Source organism: Vespa mandarinia, chromosome 3, assembly GCF_050613455.1.
Source record: "Vespa mandarinia isolate Hongniang chromosome 3, ASM5061345v1, whole genome shotgun sequence".
NCBI classification, from domain to species: domain Eukaryota; kingdom Metazoa; phylum Arthropoda; class Insecta; order Hymenoptera; family Vespidae; genus Vespa; species Vespa mandarinia.
Window position 1 is genome coordinate 12510554 of NC_140812.1, and position 18354 is coordinate 12528907.

General features: G+C 34.5%; 4 protein-coding genes across 9 annotated transcripts; 3 read left to right on the forward strand and 1 right to left on the reverse strand.

Moving 5' to 3' along the window:
• Positions 1-199: 199 nt before the first annotated feature.
• Cdc27 (cell division cycle protein 27) lies at positions 200-4618 on the forward strand. 2 transcript variants are annotated; one of them, XM_035885809.2, is made up of 13 exons: positions 200-389; positions 874-949; positions 1029-1176; positions 1254-1637; positions 1777-2098; positions 2169-2357; positions 2437-2683; positions 2784-2964; positions 3067-3292; positions 3391-3518; positions 3599-3920; positions 3996-4143; positions 4233-4618. In XM_035885809.2, the coding sequence occupies exons 1-13, from the start codon at positions 366-368 to the stop codon at positions 4364-4366; spliced, it is 2529 nt and encodes an 842-aa protein (XP_035741702.2). In that variant the 5' UTR covers positions 200-365; the 3' UTR covers positions 4367-4618. The 2 variants fall into 2 exon arrangements, with proteins under 2 accessions (XP_035741702.2, XP_035741700.2); XM_035885807.2 differs by having other exon boundaries at positions 201-389; positions 4230-4617.
• Positions 4619-6437: 1819 nt separating this feature from the next.
• Positions 6438-8315, forward strand: LOC118450235 (phosphotriesterase-related protein). Of its 4 annotated transcripts, none has more exons than XM_035885821.2 (7): positions 6438-6606; positions 6666-6825; positions 6907-7097; positions 7171-7329; positions 7402-7566; positions 7644-7864; positions 7968-8315. In XM_035885821.2, the coding sequence occupies exons 1-7, from the start codon at positions 6579-6581 to the stop codon at positions 8097-8099; spliced, it is 1056 nt and encodes a 351-aa protein (XP_035741714.1). In that variant the 5' UTR covers positions 6438-6578; the 3' UTR covers positions 8100-8315. The 4 variants fall into 4 exon arrangements, with proteins under 4 accessions (XP_035741714.1, XP_035741715.1, XP_035741716.1 ...); XM_035885822.2 differs by having other exon boundaries at positions 8027-8315; XM_035885823.2 differs by having other exon boundaries at positions 6465-6606; positions 6656-6825.
• Positions 8316-8644: 329 nt separating this feature from the next.
• On the forward strand, positions 8645-10198 carry LOC118450236 (ras-related protein Rab-32-like). Its single transcript, XM_035885826.2, has 6 exons — positions 8645-8780; positions 9030-9062; positions 9276-9372; positions 9480-9536; positions 9623-9867; positions 9949-10198. Exons 1-6 carry the CDS (start codon positions 8678-8680, stop codon positions 10071-10073), a joined length of 660 nt encoding a protein of 219 aa, XP_035741719.1. The 5' UTR covers positions 8645-8677; the 3' UTR covers positions 10074-10198.
• Positions 10199-10261: 63 nt separating this feature from the next.
• moody (G-protein coupled receptor moody) lies at positions 10262-17957 on the reverse strand. 2 transcript variants are annotated; one of them, XM_035885819.2, is made up of 10 exons: positions 16573-17957; positions 16260-16478; positions 13560-13713; positions 13337-13477; positions 13041-13211; positions 12746-12873; positions 12505-12658; positions 12230-12429; positions 11894-12079; positions 10262-10731 (listed from the first exon to the last, which is right to left on the reverse strand). In XM_035885819.2, the coding sequence occupies exons 3-10, from the start codon at positions 13673-13675 to the stop codon at positions 10652-10654; spliced, it is 1176 nt and encodes a 391-aa protein (XP_035741712.1). In that variant the 5' UTR covers positions 13676-13713; positions 16260-16478; positions 16573-17957; the 3' UTR covers positions 10262-10651. The 2 variants fall into 2 exon arrangements, with proteins under 2 accessions (XP_035741712.1, XP_085512226.1); XM_085656100.1 differs by having other exon boundaries at positions 11816-12079.
• Positions 17958-18354: the final 397 nt, after the last annotated feature.

Sequence of the window (18354 nt, forward strand, 5' to 3'; positions counted from 1 at the left end):
GTACTACTTGATGTGTTGTTTTATCAATTTATGCAAAATAAGTAGATTATTATTAAACTCAATAATTATTTCACGGTTATTATATTAAAAACACGTTTTATTATTAAATTAAGATTAATATGTATTGCTATCTTTTAAATATCGACAAAAAAAATTAAGCGTAAAACATAGAGACAAAGTTTTTAGTAAGTTGGCTAACCTTCTCCGTGAAGTCAGTTGCTCACTTCAAAAGGAATCCGACAAAAGATGGACTCCTGAAGAATTTTTATATGCATCGGTTGTTCGACTTCGGATTTTCCTAATTAAATTTCATTAGAACTGTTAAGATATTATTCTTTTTTATGATCACGTCCACGGTGTAAACGATGATTGTGCAGGAGCCAGTGCAGGTAAACACAGCAGATATCCTGAAGAACTATAGATGACGTATAATTTTTAGATGGGGTATATCCACACTTATTGATATTGACGTCTCAAAATTAAGGCCATTCTCTTGTGTATTTACTTAGTAAGAAATGTTGATTTCTGCAAATTATGAAATAATTTTTAGTTATTTTTTTTTTTTATTATTAACTACATAAAGAACTTACGTTGTTTTAACATTTACTATCTTATATTGTGTTCCTTGAAAACTGTTATTCCAGTGATATTATATGGAAAAACAAATATCTATGAATAATAACGATGGTTCATTAAACGCGCGAGTTTTTGTCATAAAAATTTCTATTCAGGCAAACTGTTGAATGTTTAATTACTTATTTTTTTACACATTAATCGAGGAGTGTTTATGGTTGTGTTTATATATTATGATTGTGTAATAATGAGTACAATTGTATCACATTGATTACTTTCTTTTTATATTTTCAATTCCAGGCAGCCATATGGCACTGTTTAAATCATTATGCTTATCCAGATGCAATATTTTTGGCAGAAAGATTATGCGCTGAAGGTAATAACATGTCTTTTATCATTTTAATATTCAAAAATTGCTTTTTATGCGGATGATAAATAATTAATATATTTTACAGTGGACACAGAAGAAACATTATTTCTTTTGGCAACTTGTTATTATCGTTCAGGAAGAATTAGGCAAGCTCACGCTTTACTTTCTAAAAAAGCACCTAGTTCTGCACAATGTAGGTTTCTTTTGGCTAAATGCTGTTATGATTTGGAAAAGTAAGTGAAAAGAAATATAAATATAAAATTTTTGATCTTCTAATTTTTAATTAACAATTTTAATTTAATGTCTTCAGGTATGCGGAAGCAGAAGCAGCAATTATTGGTGGATATTATAAGCAGTTAAAAAGTTTAGAAGAGATTACAACTCAATTCGGTGAACAGGCATGTTTTTCACTTCAGATAATAGCTAAAATTTATTATAAAATGATGCGCACTACTAAAGGCAATGAAGCACATAAATTGGCTTTGAAAATGAATCCATTTTTATGGCATTCTTTTGAAGAATTGTGTAATGTAGGAGAAAAAGTAGATCCAGCAAAGATCTTCAATCTGGAAAAATTAGATAATTTTGCTATGTGCCATGGTGTAACACCAATTCTAAGTTATATTCCAGAACCTGATTTTATTGTACCTGTTAACAATACAAATAGCACTCCTACACCAAACGGCACTAATAGGTAAATATTTGCGTTTTTTTTCTTTTCTTTCTTTCTTTCTTTCTTTCTTTTTCTTTTTTTTTTCTTTTTTCTTCTTTTTTTTTTTTTTTTTTTTTTTTTTTTTTGAATCTTAATTTATGATGGCAATAATTTATTATAGTACTCCTGTGCAAACTACAACCGCAACGATCATAAATAACGTAGCACCTAGTGTACGTTTGTATTCGTCTATAGAAGAAAATCCACAAAGTATACCAACACATTATATTCATCCTTCTTCGATATCACCTCGTGCTAAACTTCCTCGATATCGGAGTATGTTTAGTAATTCTATGAGTCCTCTTACACCTAGTTTTGGTATCCTGCCATTGGAAAGCAACACGCCTGAACCTACCGTTTTACCTTCTCATACGACTCTTACAGAAGCGAATGACCAAAAAAGTTTAGCAAAGTGTGTTAGTAATTTGAGGGCTCATGTAGGGGTAAGAGACAATATGTAATTGTAGATTTTCTTTAAATTGTACAGTGAAATGAACTTTATGTATTTTTTAGCAATTTATTTCAAGGAAGGAAACACCTTTACAACAAGGTAAACCAGTGTTTTCCCAATCTGGTAATGCAAGTAATACTGCTAATATAGTCACAGTAACACCAAGTACTCCTGCACCTACACCACCTACTCTTCAGGGTACAAATGTTAGACGGTCATCGAGACTATTTAGTCATAGTTATTCGGTTAAGGTAAGCATTATTAGAATTGTATACGCTGCTTATTTTGATAATATAGTTATTAATAATAATCAGTATATCTTTATCACAGGAAAATAATAAGTCACCTAATAGAAATAAATTTGCAACACCTAAGTCACCATCAAGAAAAGCAAAAGCAAGATTATCCAAGACAAATTTAAATAAAACTAATTTTAATGACTTAAATGAGAGAAATCGAAATGAAAAAGAGAAGAATGAAACAATTACGTCTGAAAAGGCTGTGGCAAATGTAAATGCATTGAATAACCAAAGTAGTATTGCTCATTGTGCTGTGTCATTGCAAAAACAATGTGCTGGTAAATACTTTATATAATATTTTTTTTTTTTTTTGAAAATAAAGTGAAATATATATACACACACACGCACGCATATTAATGTGTATTTATTTATTTACAGAAGGTTTAATGTCTTTGTTAAAAGAACTTGGTATGGCATATCAACATATAACCCAGTACAATTGTTTGCAAGCTATTGAGATCCTTAGTGTTCTTCCAACGCAACATTATAATACAGGATGGGTATTGTCTATGTTAGCACGTGCTCATTTTGAGATGATAGATTACAAAAAATCAGCTGGGCAAGTGATACTATATTATTCATTATTAAATATTAGAAATATATCAAGTATACAATCTATATATTAAACAGTTCTAAGTTTAATTTTATATTAAACTTGCAGTTATTTTGCTGAAGTCAGACAATTAGAACCTCAGAGGACTGAATTAATGGAAATATATAGTACAGTTTTATGGCATATGCACGCAGAAGTACAACTTTCTACCTTGGCTCAAGAACTTGTTTCCGAAGATCGTAATTCACCAGCTGCATGGTGTGCCACTGGTAATCTCTTTTCTGCTCAAACTGAGCATGAAACAGCGATCAAATTTTTCCAAAGAGCTATTCAGGTATATAATTAAATTATTGATCATGAAAAGTATTGCTTAATAATAAATAAAGTCATTGTGCCTACTACAAAATAAAATACTATCTTCAAATTTTTTAGGTAGATCCTAATTTTCCATATGCATATACACTCCTTGGTCATGAATATGTTATGACTGAGGAATTGGATAAGGCAATTACAGCATTTCGTAATGCAATTAGGCTTGATCCCAGACACTATAATGCATGGTAAAACATTAAAAATGTTATACTTTATAGTTTCATAGTTTTATAAAATAATATATTTTTAATGTTTATTTGTATTTTAGGTTTGGCTTGGGAACAATATTTTCTAAACAAGAACAATATAGCTTAGCAGAATTACATTTTAAACGAGCTTTGCAAATAAATCCACAGAACTCGGCAATTATGTGCCATATAGGTGTTGTACAACATGCCCTCAAAAAAACCGATCAAGCTTTGAGAACATTAAATACAGCTATTATTAACGATCCCAATAATACTCTTTGTAAATTCCATCGTGCCACCATTAATTTTTCAATTGGTCGGCACGCGGAAGCATTACGAGAGTTCGAAGAATTGAAAAATATCGTGCCCAAAGAATCTCTAGTCTATTATTCGATAGGAAAGGTAAGTTATTCTTTATTCGATGTAATATCGTTATTATTCATTTTCTTCTTTACCTTATTTTTATTTTAATTGAAGGTGCATAAGAAACTAGGAAATACTCACCTTGCACTGATGTACTTTAGTTGGGCAACAGATTTAGACCCAAAAGGTGTAAATAGTCAAATAAAAGAAGCTATATTAAGTCCGGGTCAAGGCGATGAAGATTCTCCGGGAACACAATCAGGCAGGTTATCAAGTCTAATCGTTTGTTTTTTCATTTTGTCTTAATAAAAATATCATCATTTATATTTCTTTCGTTGTTACGTATAGCAGAGGAACAACAAATTCAAAATAATAGTTCTATGGAACATGAAACTGATACAAATAGAGAAGGAAGCGGGCCGATACTCGATGGAAATGTTCCTCCTGTTGAAGCACCTGCTGATGACAGTGATGACAGTTTATGAAGATGTCGTGTAATGTGGAATGGATTAGTAGAACGAACCGTTGTTTCGCGTTGTTATATATCACCTTCATATTGATTTAATCGAAAGTTTTCCAGCTGATGTAGCTTGTTCTGGATCGATGCTTATTGAATTATCACTAATTTGATTTACATAGGATCTGAAACAATCAAGAACTGACTTTTACCATTTTTGTTACCAGCTTTATAGTATTTTAATACGTTTCTCAGCCTTGTACTATGAGAATCTGTAATATTTCTCTCTCTCTCTCTCTCTCTTTCTCTCTCTCTCTCTCTCTCTCTCTCTCTCTCTCTCTCTCTCTCTCTCTCTCTCTCTCTCCCTTCTTTTTTCTTTAAGTAATGAACTAGAATTTATGTTTCGTGCTTTCCATGTCGTTTATGTCAGATCCGATGAGTATGAGAAAAGCAACAATTTACATGAGAAAATTAATGATTGACTTAATCTTTTTCATCGACTTGTACATTACGCGTTTATCTGTATATTTTTTACTATATCGCGGTTCCCTTTTATATTCGTTCGAACATTCGATCATTTCCCTTATGAATCAACTATTGTGTAGAGACTGTACCGCGTTATAAAACCTAAGCGAATATAGTCATAAGCATGCCGTATATAGTTAGGTAATATAATTAATTAATTGCGTAAGGAAGTAAGAGAAGTCTTGTGTAAATGTAAATTATTATTATGGTATATATCTCCCTATTATTTTATTATAATTATATTATTATTATCTATATATAATTATTATCGGTGATTCAAAGATCGTGAAATCATACTCGGTTATAAAGATAGCCGTCGGACGACCGTGCAATTCTCATGATGAGGTAAAACCGCATTGATCGATCAATCTTTTTCGCAAAAAACACTGTGGAAGACAATTTAGATTGCGAATGATAAATGTCAAAAAGTCGATCGAATGGTTGTGTATATTCAATGGCGAATTAATGTACTCGTATTTGCAATACACACATATTGCCGGGACATTTAATCGTACGAGCGAGATTACGTTTCGTATAAATAAAACGTATATCGATATGTTGTCTTTAAAATATACGACACACGCAAAACGTTTGTACAAGCATAAATGCATCTAATTGTTTTAAGGCAGCAGGTAATCGTACATGTTCGTCCTTCATGAAATCGAGGTTGAAACGGCTCTTTTAGAGTTGTGTTAGATTTTTCTTTCTCCTTCCTTTTTTTTTTCTTTTTTCTTTTTCTTTTCCTTCTACCCTCCTCCCTCCCCCCCCCGTTTTCTTTTCAACGCGAACCGTGAAACTCGTTTAATTCTTACTTTTATCTAGAAGTAAATATATATTTGAGATATAGTGTTCACTCGGCGTTAAAGAGTTAATGAAAAATCTTACATAAAGTGCGTACACAGTACTATTATTAAATTCCTGTTTAACGCACCGAGTTTCTCGTGCTGGAAACGTGAACATGTAGTTTGATCGCATGAAAAGCGATTGTATCTGTACACACGTATATAATATCGAAGTTATATGAAACGTTACGTTGAGTCGAGTATTATTATGTACTGTGTACACCATGTGACATAGCTGTGCACGTGGACGTAGCATTTTATATTGTACACAACTGAGTGAAATGCACGTAACGAAAAATAGATAAATTATCGATTCATATACGCGTACATGTATATATAATACAATCATCTCGTGTATCTTTCTCTTCCTCTTATTTATCCCACCGAGACGAAGTTCGTCCATTTTTTTTATTTATTTATTTATCGTTTTCTTCCATTTTTTTTCTTTTTTTTTTTTTTATAAACCCTTCGTCTTTGGGAAATTGCAATACGAAAGCAAGAGGAATCTTATGATTTCTCCGTAGGGACTTGGCGCGATTATTACTTTATAATAAAAATCTTGCAACAAATATAAATAAAGAAGGGGATAATGTATATGTGTTCTCTGCTTTTGAAATATAAGTTGACATGGATTCCGTTCATCTCACCTTCAAATTCAGTTTTTGTATCGTCAAAGATCCAATAATAATAATAGTAAGTAAACATTATATAAGAGCTTGATAAGCATCCCAGTGGTAGAACGGTTGGAAAGAGTAAGAGAGTATTCGTACGTTTGTATTTAAGAGGAAAATCGCGACTGGCTTGATCGTGTTCAATATTTTTCCATATATCGTTCCAATTGTATAGAATATCATTGATTTATTTTATATAAATATGAACGGGACTGAAAGCGTACAAACTGGTGAGTAGATTTGTTAATTTTAAATATCTAACGATCTCATAATAAAAAGTTTCGTTTAGTGCTTGGAAGGATAAGACTTCCCGAACTTGGTCGAGTTTTGACACACGAACATGTTGCTGTGGACTTTACCGCGTTTTATACAGCACCACCGAATAGATTAACACGTTTCTTGAATGAACAAATCAAGCTTCACACTGTCGGTTTGGTGAAACAGTATCCGTAAGCGAAGAAGATATGAAATCGTTCGATATAATTATAAAATATTTTACATAATTATAAAATACTGTCTTATTTATATAGGTATAGTAACATGTTTAATATCACATTCAATGACGTCGAAACCGCTTATGCCGTTTTAGAAGATCTAAGATTATTTCGTTACTTTGGCGGTGGTACTATCGTGGAGAATAGTAGCCACGGTTTGAAACGCGATCTTTTATTGATGAGAACGCTCAGTGAAAAGACTGGAATTAATATTATAGCTGGCACAGGTATTTCTTCGATCTTAATTTTACATTTGACATAGCGCTTTTGTATCGATTCGTTAATGTTTGTACATTTAAGGATTCTATGTTGCAAAAGTACAGAATGTTACCACTTTGAATTTATCCATCGAAAATATGTACGACCTGATCATGAAAGAAATGACTGAAGGCTGTGACGATTGTCCCCTAGTCAAAACGGGATTTATCGGAGAGGTTGGAACTTCTTTGCCGATCGAAGGTACGTTGAAATGAATATTATAATATGCACTTATCGTTTTATTACATATTTAATATTACTTAATTCACATAGATTTTGAGAGACGTTCAATACAGGCTACTGCAACAGCTCAAGCACAATTACGATGCCCCGTTAGTTTTCATCCAGGAAGAGATTCAAGTATACCCGCCGAAATAATCAGAATTTATGAGGAAGCCGGCGGAGATTCACGCAAGGCTGTAATGTCCCATCTCGATCGTATGGTCAACATTTTCTTTGAACTTCTTTTCTATATTCTTTGAAAGATTTATATTATCTTTTATGAAAATGTGCAGGTACTTTCCCCGATAAAGACGCTCTGCTAGAATTCGCGGATGAAACCAGATGTTATTGTCAATTTGATCTCTTTGGTACTGAATGTTCTTTCTATCAGTTAAATCCATTGATTGACATGTTATCTGATGCACAACGTGTCGATTACGTTCAGCATTTACGAGATGAGGGCAAACTAGAAAGAGTACTTTTGAGTCATGATATTCACACTAAACATCGTTTGGTACGTATAATTAATTTTTTTTGTTTTGCTTTTTTCTTTTTTCTTTATTTTTTTTTTTTTTTTTTTTTAATAACTATATCTATTGCGTTGCTTCTTCACCTAGGTTAATTATGGAGGTCATGGTTATGCTCATATCATTAACAACGTACTCCCGAAATTTAGGATGAGAGGATTTTCTGAAGAGGAAATAGAAATGTTGACTGTTACCAATCCGAAAGAGTGGCTCTTCTTTTAAATACCTTTTTTTTTTACGATATAAATATAATGGACTTGTTAAATTAACATTTTTATTCGATCGATTATTTTTTATTAATAAATTAAGATTATCTCTTTTTCAATGCCTATTGCATGTATATATCGTATCCCATATACATATATCGATGTAAAGAACTTTTTTTAAATTCTTTTGTAAATGATTGAATTGTTGGAGAAATAAAATTATTTTCATGTATTAATTGTATAATTTATTATTCTTTCGTTCGAAACGAAATAAATGACTTTTTATTGTTAAGAAGATTTCACCGTCGGCGATACGATTATATATTCGAACTTTGTGCGAGATCAGCTGTTTACAAGGAGAAACAACAAGATAGAATGAGAGACGAAGAAGATAGAGGAACGATATAAACCGAAAGAGGAGGGGTTTGGTACGACCCTCGGAGGTCGGAAAGTTGACTCTCCACTGTTGTTTATCGCTTCTACTACCTAAGTTGAGACTCTACATACTACAAGTATTTTTCTTAACGTATTATTCCGTGGATCATTCTTCGTATTCTTCGAACGAGGAAAGAACTGGAACGGGAGGAAGAGAGAATGGATACGAGAAAACTTAGAAGAGATTCCGATGTAGTGCTCTCAAATGTTGGACGTAGAGAGCTTCTCTTTAAATTTCTTGTTATCGGTGATTATGGCGTCGGTGAGTGATTATTTTCTTCGTTGAACGTATTACGATTTTCTGTAACCATGTTGAAAAAAGTAAAGGTGAAAAGTTCATGTCAATTGCAACGCGAGCCATCTCCGTCCTACTATTTATTCAAATTTGATAACGTTAATCGACATGCTAGAGATAAGAGAATCGGTCAGATTTGACGTGATATTTATTTGTCACGTTTACGAATTCCATCTTTTATTCATTCGCATTTTCACTTTTCTTCTTTTATTTCAGGCAAAACGGCTCTCGTACGACGATACACAGAAGGTAATCCGACGTTTTCTCTTTAATGTCATTGTACCTTGAGGCGTTTAGGCGGTCGCACGAGATTAGAATGATCTGATGATACGTGCAAGCCATGTACGCATAAGCTGTTTTATCCGCTCTAAAGAAATATATACGTCATCGTACAACTGCTCGTCGCACCTGCGAAGCAGGGCTCTTTATCTGCGTCGACTGCACAACTACTGTCTTTTCCAGGAAAGTTTTCTTCGAATTACAAGATAACGATAGGAGCTGATTTTGCGATAAAAACGCTCAATTGGGATTCAAATACTAAAATAAATTTGCAATTATGGTACTGTCGTTTTTATTATTATAATGTCTTTATTTATACGTAAACGTTTACCGTCGGGTAAACATCAGCAACGAGTCTTAGTGAATGCTACTGTTTCTTACTTTCAGGGATATCGCCGGTCACGAGAGATTTGGATACATGACCAGAGTTTACTACAAATACGCGTATGTCTCCGATGTCATGTAAAAATTCGCCGAGAAGATGATCGCATTAATCTATAAGTCAGTCCTGTCGTTCGTATTTTTATTAGCGTCGCCGCGGCATTGGTTTTCGATATCTCACGAGCGGCGACTTTTCAGTCGATGAAGAAATGGCTAAGCGATCTAAGAGAAAAAGTCACGCTTCCGGACGGATCGAGCATACCCGTTGTTCTTCTGGCGAACAAATGTGACATTCGACATGTCGCCGTATCAACCGAACAGATTGTTAAATTTTGCAAGGAGAACAATATCGGCGAGTGGTACATTACTTCGGCGAAAGAGAATACGAACGTTGGTAAGTGACACTTATAACGAAAGAAGAACGAGTGACTTTAAATTTTAGATTTCGCACGATTCTTAATTTCTTGTCTTTTAGACGAAGCGATACGCCACTTGGTGGAAAATGTGCTGAGAGCTAAAATCGAAGGTGGTATACGGGAATCCATAAGGCTCCACGATGGTCCCATAGAGCGTGGCAAGACAGGCTGTTGCAAGTTTTAATCAATGTGTTCCTAAATTGATTCTCCCTTCCTTTCATAATTGAGTTTGGTTTATCGTCTAGTTTAATTATCTAAAAAATTTCTAAACATATACTAATATAATAAAATCTATCTAAATCGCTACAATACATGAATATATTTACAAATTGGATTTTATTTCTAAACGATTTTCGACTAGCCCTTTTATTATTATTAAATTATTATTGCCCCCTCCCCCCTCTCCCGCAATCTATCGATGCGAATAAACATAAATGCGTATTACTTATTTCTTAATCTTTACGTGGTTTTACTTTGGTTCAATTCACTGGTATTGCGAATCGCGAAGCTCGCTTTCGAACTAACATTATAAATACGCGTTATTGGTCTCGATTTTGTAATCCTACGAGACGCGTCGTCCTTTTCAGTCGGCAAATAATTTACATTTAGTTTCTATTGTTTACGATTACGTTCGACCCACGGTTCGACTTGTTCAAAACTTTGCTTCGTTTCATTTTCTCAAACATTTTCCTTTTTCCTTCGTTTTTTGACTTCGATCTTTAACTCCTTCAGAAATCCTTTTGGTTCCTTCAAATCGATCTCCTATAGTGTCTCTTCCAACTGATTATTTTTGACGGGATTCATAGCAATGGAGACGGTCGATACCATAGTCTTCGAGTAATCTATGAAAGCAAATAAATGAAAATAATTATTATTTTGCTTCTTATGTTGTTTCGTTTGTGTTTACAGTCGTTGCAATAGATGAATACATAGATGCAAGCAAATATTGTAGGCAGAAATGATAACAATGGTTGATTAAGGAGTAAAAATTGTTAAGCATTTGGGAATAATTGTTAACGTTTCAGCGTCTCTATGCATTTCGTATCGAAATTCGGATCGTGCCAAAGAACGTTACGTATGAAAAGGAAACGAAATGTGAGACACGTTAATTGTTAAAACGTATGATTTGCACTTGTGAGAGGAATTTTAACATAAAATGTTGAAACGAGATTGCTGATCTATTGACGATAAATCACGATAAAAATCGATTAAAACGATTTTATGATATATACAGGAAAAATCCTTACTTTAACGATTCCCTTTGAAATAACGAAACTTATTCGCCTCTTTTCAATGAGTCAATAAAAAATGCGATAAGCATATGTCCAATGTTATTACTACTGTATGTGTATGAATTATTTGTTTATCTTATCGCGAATAATTATTTATGAAACGCGGAAGTACCTATGGCGGAATAATTCTTATTATTGCATCCAATTAGAACAAGAGTACGCCATTACGTATTGATCTTGTAAAAAAATAGGATTGAGTTATAGCGGTACATAGCAATCGAAGCTCGTTGACTAAACGTTCTAATTATATGAAGCGTCTACTTGGCGCACTATACCTTTGTCGTACGTTCAATGACGTTTGCATTATTGAGAGAAAACTTCCAAGTACCGCGAAGAAAAAGTATAATTTACTTATGAGAGCTTTAAATATAAGGAATTATTTATTTCATTGATTTGATTATTTGACGATACGTATTTTTTAGTTGCACCAGTTAATAAATTTATCCCAAAAAGTTAACATTTTCAAAGAATTCCTTTGCTCGCCGGTACCTGTCGTTATTTAAGTTTATTCCGCCGATGGATCCGTTAACACGTATATACATAGATACATATAGACGCGAACTTGCGAGGTGCAACATGCCTGCACATAGCAAAGACAATCTTAGAAAGCAGCGAACTTGTGCCCTTGACTTACGAAGTGAGCGAGTGGTCGCTTAGCTCGTGTTCGGTCAGAGCTTGGAGAGCGTTACCACGCGACGGTGCTCGAAGTTACCTTGGCCGAAGTCTTGGTGGTGCTGACCAGGCGCACTGCTCCCGAAAGGTGTGAGACTCGCCCTTATCCGCGAACAGCCAATCACGCCAGCGTATGCTTGTCTGTATTGCTTATTCATGATAACGTAGATTATCGGGTTCACGCAGGAAGCGAAGTATAGAAGAAGATACCCAAGAACGTGGAAGCCTGTTAATTTTGTTGTCTTTTTTATCACCGTGAAAATAATAATGATAATGACGTCTTCTCACATAGAGATCATTATTTTTACATATATGCATTATACATGCTGTAATACATATAAATATTGAAATGACTTTTTTTCTTTTTTCCTTTTACCTGGATATTTTACATTAACGTCGACCATCTTTACTATAGTGATTGGTAGATAACAGACTAGAAAGCTAAGGAAGATAGCGAGTACCATCTTCGTAATTCTCCATTCGCTACGTCTTTGTTTGATCTCTCTGGTATCTCTACCAGGTGTGTGCGGTGACTTTATCGTTGGTGTTGCGTGTTTTCGCATCCTCGACTCGGAGCTGCATAAATAAATGGGAGTATTACCATAGAACGAAATAATCGTTTCTATTTACGGGAAAATAACAGAAACGTACCTGTGAACGACCCAGAATATTTTTGCATAACACCCGACGATAACTACGCAGGGTATCACGAAACCCGTAGCGAACAAAAATCTCTTAGAAGTATGACCATGATCGTCTTTGACTATCGAGCATGTTTCTAGATACATATCGTAATCAAATTTTCCTAGAAGGAAAGACAAAAATCATGTGAGGCGAAGAATAAAAGTGAAACTTTAATATTTAATTTCAAGAATCATAGTATCCATCCTACCCCAAACGCCTAACAACGTTGGTACCTGCATCGCGTAGGCGAACAGCCAGCAGAAAATAATCATCGCAGCGATCCAGTGCTTTTTATAAATCTTACTATATATTCCGTGATGGGCTATCATGATGTATCTGAAGATACGTTAGATAATATTATATTAAAAGCCCTACAAATTTCATCCCATTCTAATTAATTTTACAACTATTATCGAATGTATTATTATACTTGAGCTAGTACAGCTATATCAATTTTATTATTCTTAAGATCTGATCCTGTGATTAGAAGTAAAAAATAGTACCTGTTAATGGTAATAGCTGCTACGGACAAAAGACTGACTCCAACGTTTCCGTACCTCAAGAACGGTACGAGGACGCACAAGGATCTAATGTCCGCCCAACTTGCATCGACGAATCTGATAGAGTCGAAGGGTAACACTAACGAACAAAACACGAAATCTGCCACGCAAAGGCTACAAAGAGTATATTAAGTGAAATTAATTATTGAATTAAACAACTTAAGTCGTTATATGTGCATATGTATATATATGTATATATGTATGTATGAAGAAAAGAAATGAATTTTACTTCGTTGTACCTTATTATGAACGCTGCTGCAACGTTACGAACTTTTGGATATTTGCAAAGGGCAACGATGGTAAGAAGATTACCGGCTAGGCCTGTTATCATAATTAGTATGGCCACGATCGCGGCAAATGTCCTTAATGGCCTCGGAAATCTACATTAAATATTGTAAATGAAATATAAGTAGAAAAGTTTGCGCTTAATCTCGAGATAAAGTTAATTCAGATTCGTCTTACCTTGAAAGCTCACCGTCAATGATATTACCATGAGTAGTATTGTCCGTCATGTGTGACGGCCACGTGGCCATCGAATTCGTGTCAAAGCCACGAAAATTTTGATTTAATGATTCCATCTTTATTCTATCGGAACCAAAGGGTTCTTTGATTGGCCCTGTGACATTGAAAGAAAATCAAACTTAAATTATTACTTATTTTTTGAAGATACGTCGAAGAGATTGTTTTAACGTAAATTTAATTTATGGAAAATCTAAAACGTTAATGTAACGAAGAATCGAGGTCCCTTTTTTCTTTTACTTCATACTCGTAGAAATCGTTTAGTTGAGACAAGATTAAAAGGGACGTACGATGAAGCATAAAGTCAGGAACTCATTAATCATAGAATTCGAGCCGTCGCGAGAGGTCGTTATTATTTATAGGGTTATCCGAAAGGAACGTTTACGAGAACGGAAGTAAGTTGTCCTGAAGCTTAAGAAGGATAACATGGGAAGCTTACGGAATATTAATCGCCTTTAATCTGTCCTAGTTGTAAAACCGAGTATAAAATATTTTCTAATGTATCTACATTTATAAACGTAATATTCCGCTTCGCTAAATGATAATATCTGATAAATTTAACATTCGACACGATATATGAGTATTCATTATTACTTATTATACGTAATATACGTAATATACGCAATATACGTTGTATACATGTACTTTTATTGTAAATATGTATACTCAACGAAGATCATAAGCCATGCAACATAAGAAATATGTTATATGTTGAAATATGAAATATCTTCTTCAAGTTACTTCTGCAAATATTGATACCTAATACGAGCTTCATCATATGATCGATCAAATTTATACGTATATGGCATCGAATAACAGTTTTATGCTGATACATGTATCGGATGTGCCTAGATATTTGCTTGCTTTTTAAACGCATGAGTTATGATACGAAATACCCATAGACGAATAATACCTGTATAAACGAGATTTTGATAAACGAGTAATACCTGTACATAGAAGAAAATAAAAAGAGAAGTTATCATCGATCGAGGATAGCGACATCATAGTTATTTGAGACTATGCTGGATTTGGTAAACTGAGGTCAAACTGTGGTGCATTAACCTCGATTGAGTTTAATTAAGAGAAATTAACAGACACCCGGTACTAAGCGTCCCCTCGTAGCAAAAAACACGTTGAAACTCATGGGAGACATGAGAACGCGCGGATATGTTCCTTAACTCGAACTCTTTTATAGTTTTGACACGAGGCCGTACAGCTTCATGGGAGTTGTAAAACTAGAAAAAATAATACGCGCATATGGGTTAAAGAATTATCTATGGGAATGTAGTGTAAAATAATATGCCTCGTTATCGATGAAACAGGAGAGCTGGAAATTCGATTTATATATATATATATATATATATATATCTAAATTTTTGCACGATCGTATCCGTGTACATTTCTTAAGATTTAATACAAAGGCGAAATAATCCGATTGTTTAATCGTCAACGCCCTGCATATGCGCGGCAGTTTAGATAAGGAACTTCTACGACAGTGTCATTGGACGATTAACAACATTATTGTCGTTTGTGCTCTTTGTAAGTGTTTCATCAATATGAGAGCCGTTTTCTTTGCCCGATGACGTTCGCATTAACCGCTTCGTACGGAGTCGGTGCGAAGTCGGTTCTCGTCTAATAGAAGTGACAAAACGAAGAATTCATCTGAAGAATGAGAACTCGAGACCTACATAATGCCGACTCCGTATTGCGATCTTCTAATGATGATAAAAAACGATAACATTTCCATTATGTGACACGATGCGTATGGTTAGCTTAACAGCTTTTGAAAAGATGAAAAGAAAAATTAATTCACGCTTTGACTAGGGGTCTGTTATTGTGAGGAGCTTCACGCATTTTCATGATTGGACAAGGTCATGTTTAGAATATCAGGACACATTTATATCTTATACGTTTCGCAATCGCATGTGACGAAATCACAAATCCACCGAGAATCCATGAGGGCCCGTGACAGACCACAAGGAAATAGGATGGACGTCACGTTTGCGTTCCATGGAATTCACAATCTGACGTCACTAAATGATTTCCGAGTTAATCACGCGGCGAATGGCAATGAATGAGTCAACTTGACTCACGGTGAAAGTACCTCAGAGTGCAGCGGTATTGCTCGTGTTGTTTCTTCCTATCGTACGCGCGAGACGCGATAATCGTTTGTATTACTCGCCTCTATCGAACAGAGTTATTTTCATGTGTGACACCTGCTGCCACATATAAGTATCAATCATTCTAATAAGATTAAAACATTGACGGGTTAGAAACGCGTTAGATACGATATATTCACCTACAACAAAACCCCACGTGCTACGTAAATGTGAAAAGAACATAAAGTATTCCGTGCTTTTGTCAGTTATACTAAAATCCTTGAAACTATATTAAATAAGAGACAAAAGATTTGTATATATTCGTAACAATGATCTTTCACGACATCGTTTCACCCATTGAGATCCCTTTTTTTCTCCCATGCATTCTCACGAATTGTTCATCCCGATCGTCCACTTCGCCCGTCTATCCCTCGCCTGTTTCTTTTTTGTCCCATTCTTAGCATTGGTCCTTCAAGATCACAAACTCCAAGAAAGTCGCGTTTCGAAAGTTAAAAAAATCGAAAAAACTTGTTATATCTCTTACCACAAAGGATCCGTAATCGTTACTACCACCGCAAGTGGATCATCTTGACGTTCCGTCTTTGAAGCGCACAGAACAGGATTCTGAATTCGCCCACGTTCGTAGAAACTCTCGATTTTATCCTCATTCGTAGTTTTCACGAACTTTCCTCGTGATCCTCATTAAAAGTATTACAACGATTCACGTACGAGCTGATGATTCACACAAATAGAATAAATATATCTATAAAATATTAATTTTGTTTAAACGAAAGATATTCAATTTTTTTTCTTTTTTTTTTTCTTTTTTTGAAATATAAACGATTGTAACTTCTTACAAGGTTTTATATAATGACACAATAGCGATTCTTTGTATCAGGGAAAACTCTCGTGTTACAAATGTTTAGAAAGAATGAAGTCGCGCGCGTCACCGTCACTTTTAACGAACTGTCGGCAACGGGTAACCTCCCGTCAGAACTTACGCGACCACACTGGATACGGGCCCCACGATGAGTGGGGGTGGGGGGTCTTCCCACATGGAAAACTGGAAGGGGAAGGTGTTACGTTCTTTACTGGATAACGAAAGCAACTCGTAGTCCCGTCGTAAGTAACTGCAGCTGCGTGCTCGAGAAACCGACTGACCCAGCAAGATGTTGTCTTCCTACTCTCCTCTTCGATTAGATATTTACAGTGATAGTTTCTTTCGAATACTGATATCTTATACCATATTATGCTATTCTATTCGATAGCAACTTTCGATGTTCTGGCTCAATTGTGTAGAATAAATTGCCAGTAATAACCCGAAAGTTCATCAACCTGTGGAAATATTGATGATCATTCTTGGAACGAGTATGCCGATCATCATAGATCTAGCTGGATAAATCCTTTATTGGGTGGTCAAAATTTCACTTGGACCCGCATAAGCTTGATCTTCAATGGTTCTGAGTTTTCATCTAAATAAATCACTGATAAAATCTATTTTCTTTCTGATGGAAATTATGTCTGTGAAAAGGATTAAAAGATTTAATTTGGAAGTATCACATTTACAATATATGCGTATTTAAGTTGTATGAGATATTTTTTCACTATTGTATCGGATTCTATATAAAAGGATTCTATATAAAAAATCATACACTCGTGAATGATTAATAAACGAAACTTCAAGTCTGAAGTGTTCTTCAAACTTAGTGAAACTTGCATTGATCAAACTCGAAGATAAAACTACATCTTAATATTCCCACGATCTGCATCTGATCCGGGAGGTTTTAGATTATCTTTATAGTCTGGAATAGACTTTATTCGATATCGGTGGATCGCAATTGCCAAATTATTGGTCGATCGCGACAATAATTTATTGTAATGATCGTATCGTTCGATCTTATTTCTATAATAGATTCCTTTGAACCCGCATGACTTTATGATCTTTTAGCTGAAAATGATTATCTTATCGAACGGTTATTGTTTTAACATTTAAATACATTGAAAATAAATTTGACAATAAATAATGATATCCTACATTGTTTCTTGCAGGAAATGTACGTCGAAAAAAGATTTTTTATGTTTAGTATTTTATGTGTAACTCATGAAATAAAAATTTTTGACGTGTTTATAGGAAATAATCACGATCTATTTAGATAAAATTCACGAGCGATTAATACAAGCATGTCAAAGAGAAAAGAAATAATAGTGTCACTTCCGACTTCGTCAGGGGTCGCAGTCTTCCCTCTTCCGTTACGCGTGCTCGTATATATCTGGTTTCTCCCCTTGCAAAGTGTACCACAGTCTGGTAACGAAATGTAATTATTTTTAAAAAGGATGTAGGGACCGTATTTTCAGTGGGTCCGATCGGCTGTAGGCGTATATTTGAACAATAAACCCTGCTCAATCAAGTTTTATGAATTAATATTGTCGTACAAAGAATAAAAAAAAAAAACCGAAAAAAGAAAAACAAAATGAATGTACTTCTGTATCTTTTAGCTAATTCCGCACATTTTGATACGTGCCCACGCACGTAAATCATTTCTTGCGCAATATCGTTCTTTCAATCACAAAGAACGTGACTCCGAGAAGGCACCTTTTCTTACATACATACATACATCGGGGCATAGTAATGCTCTCTA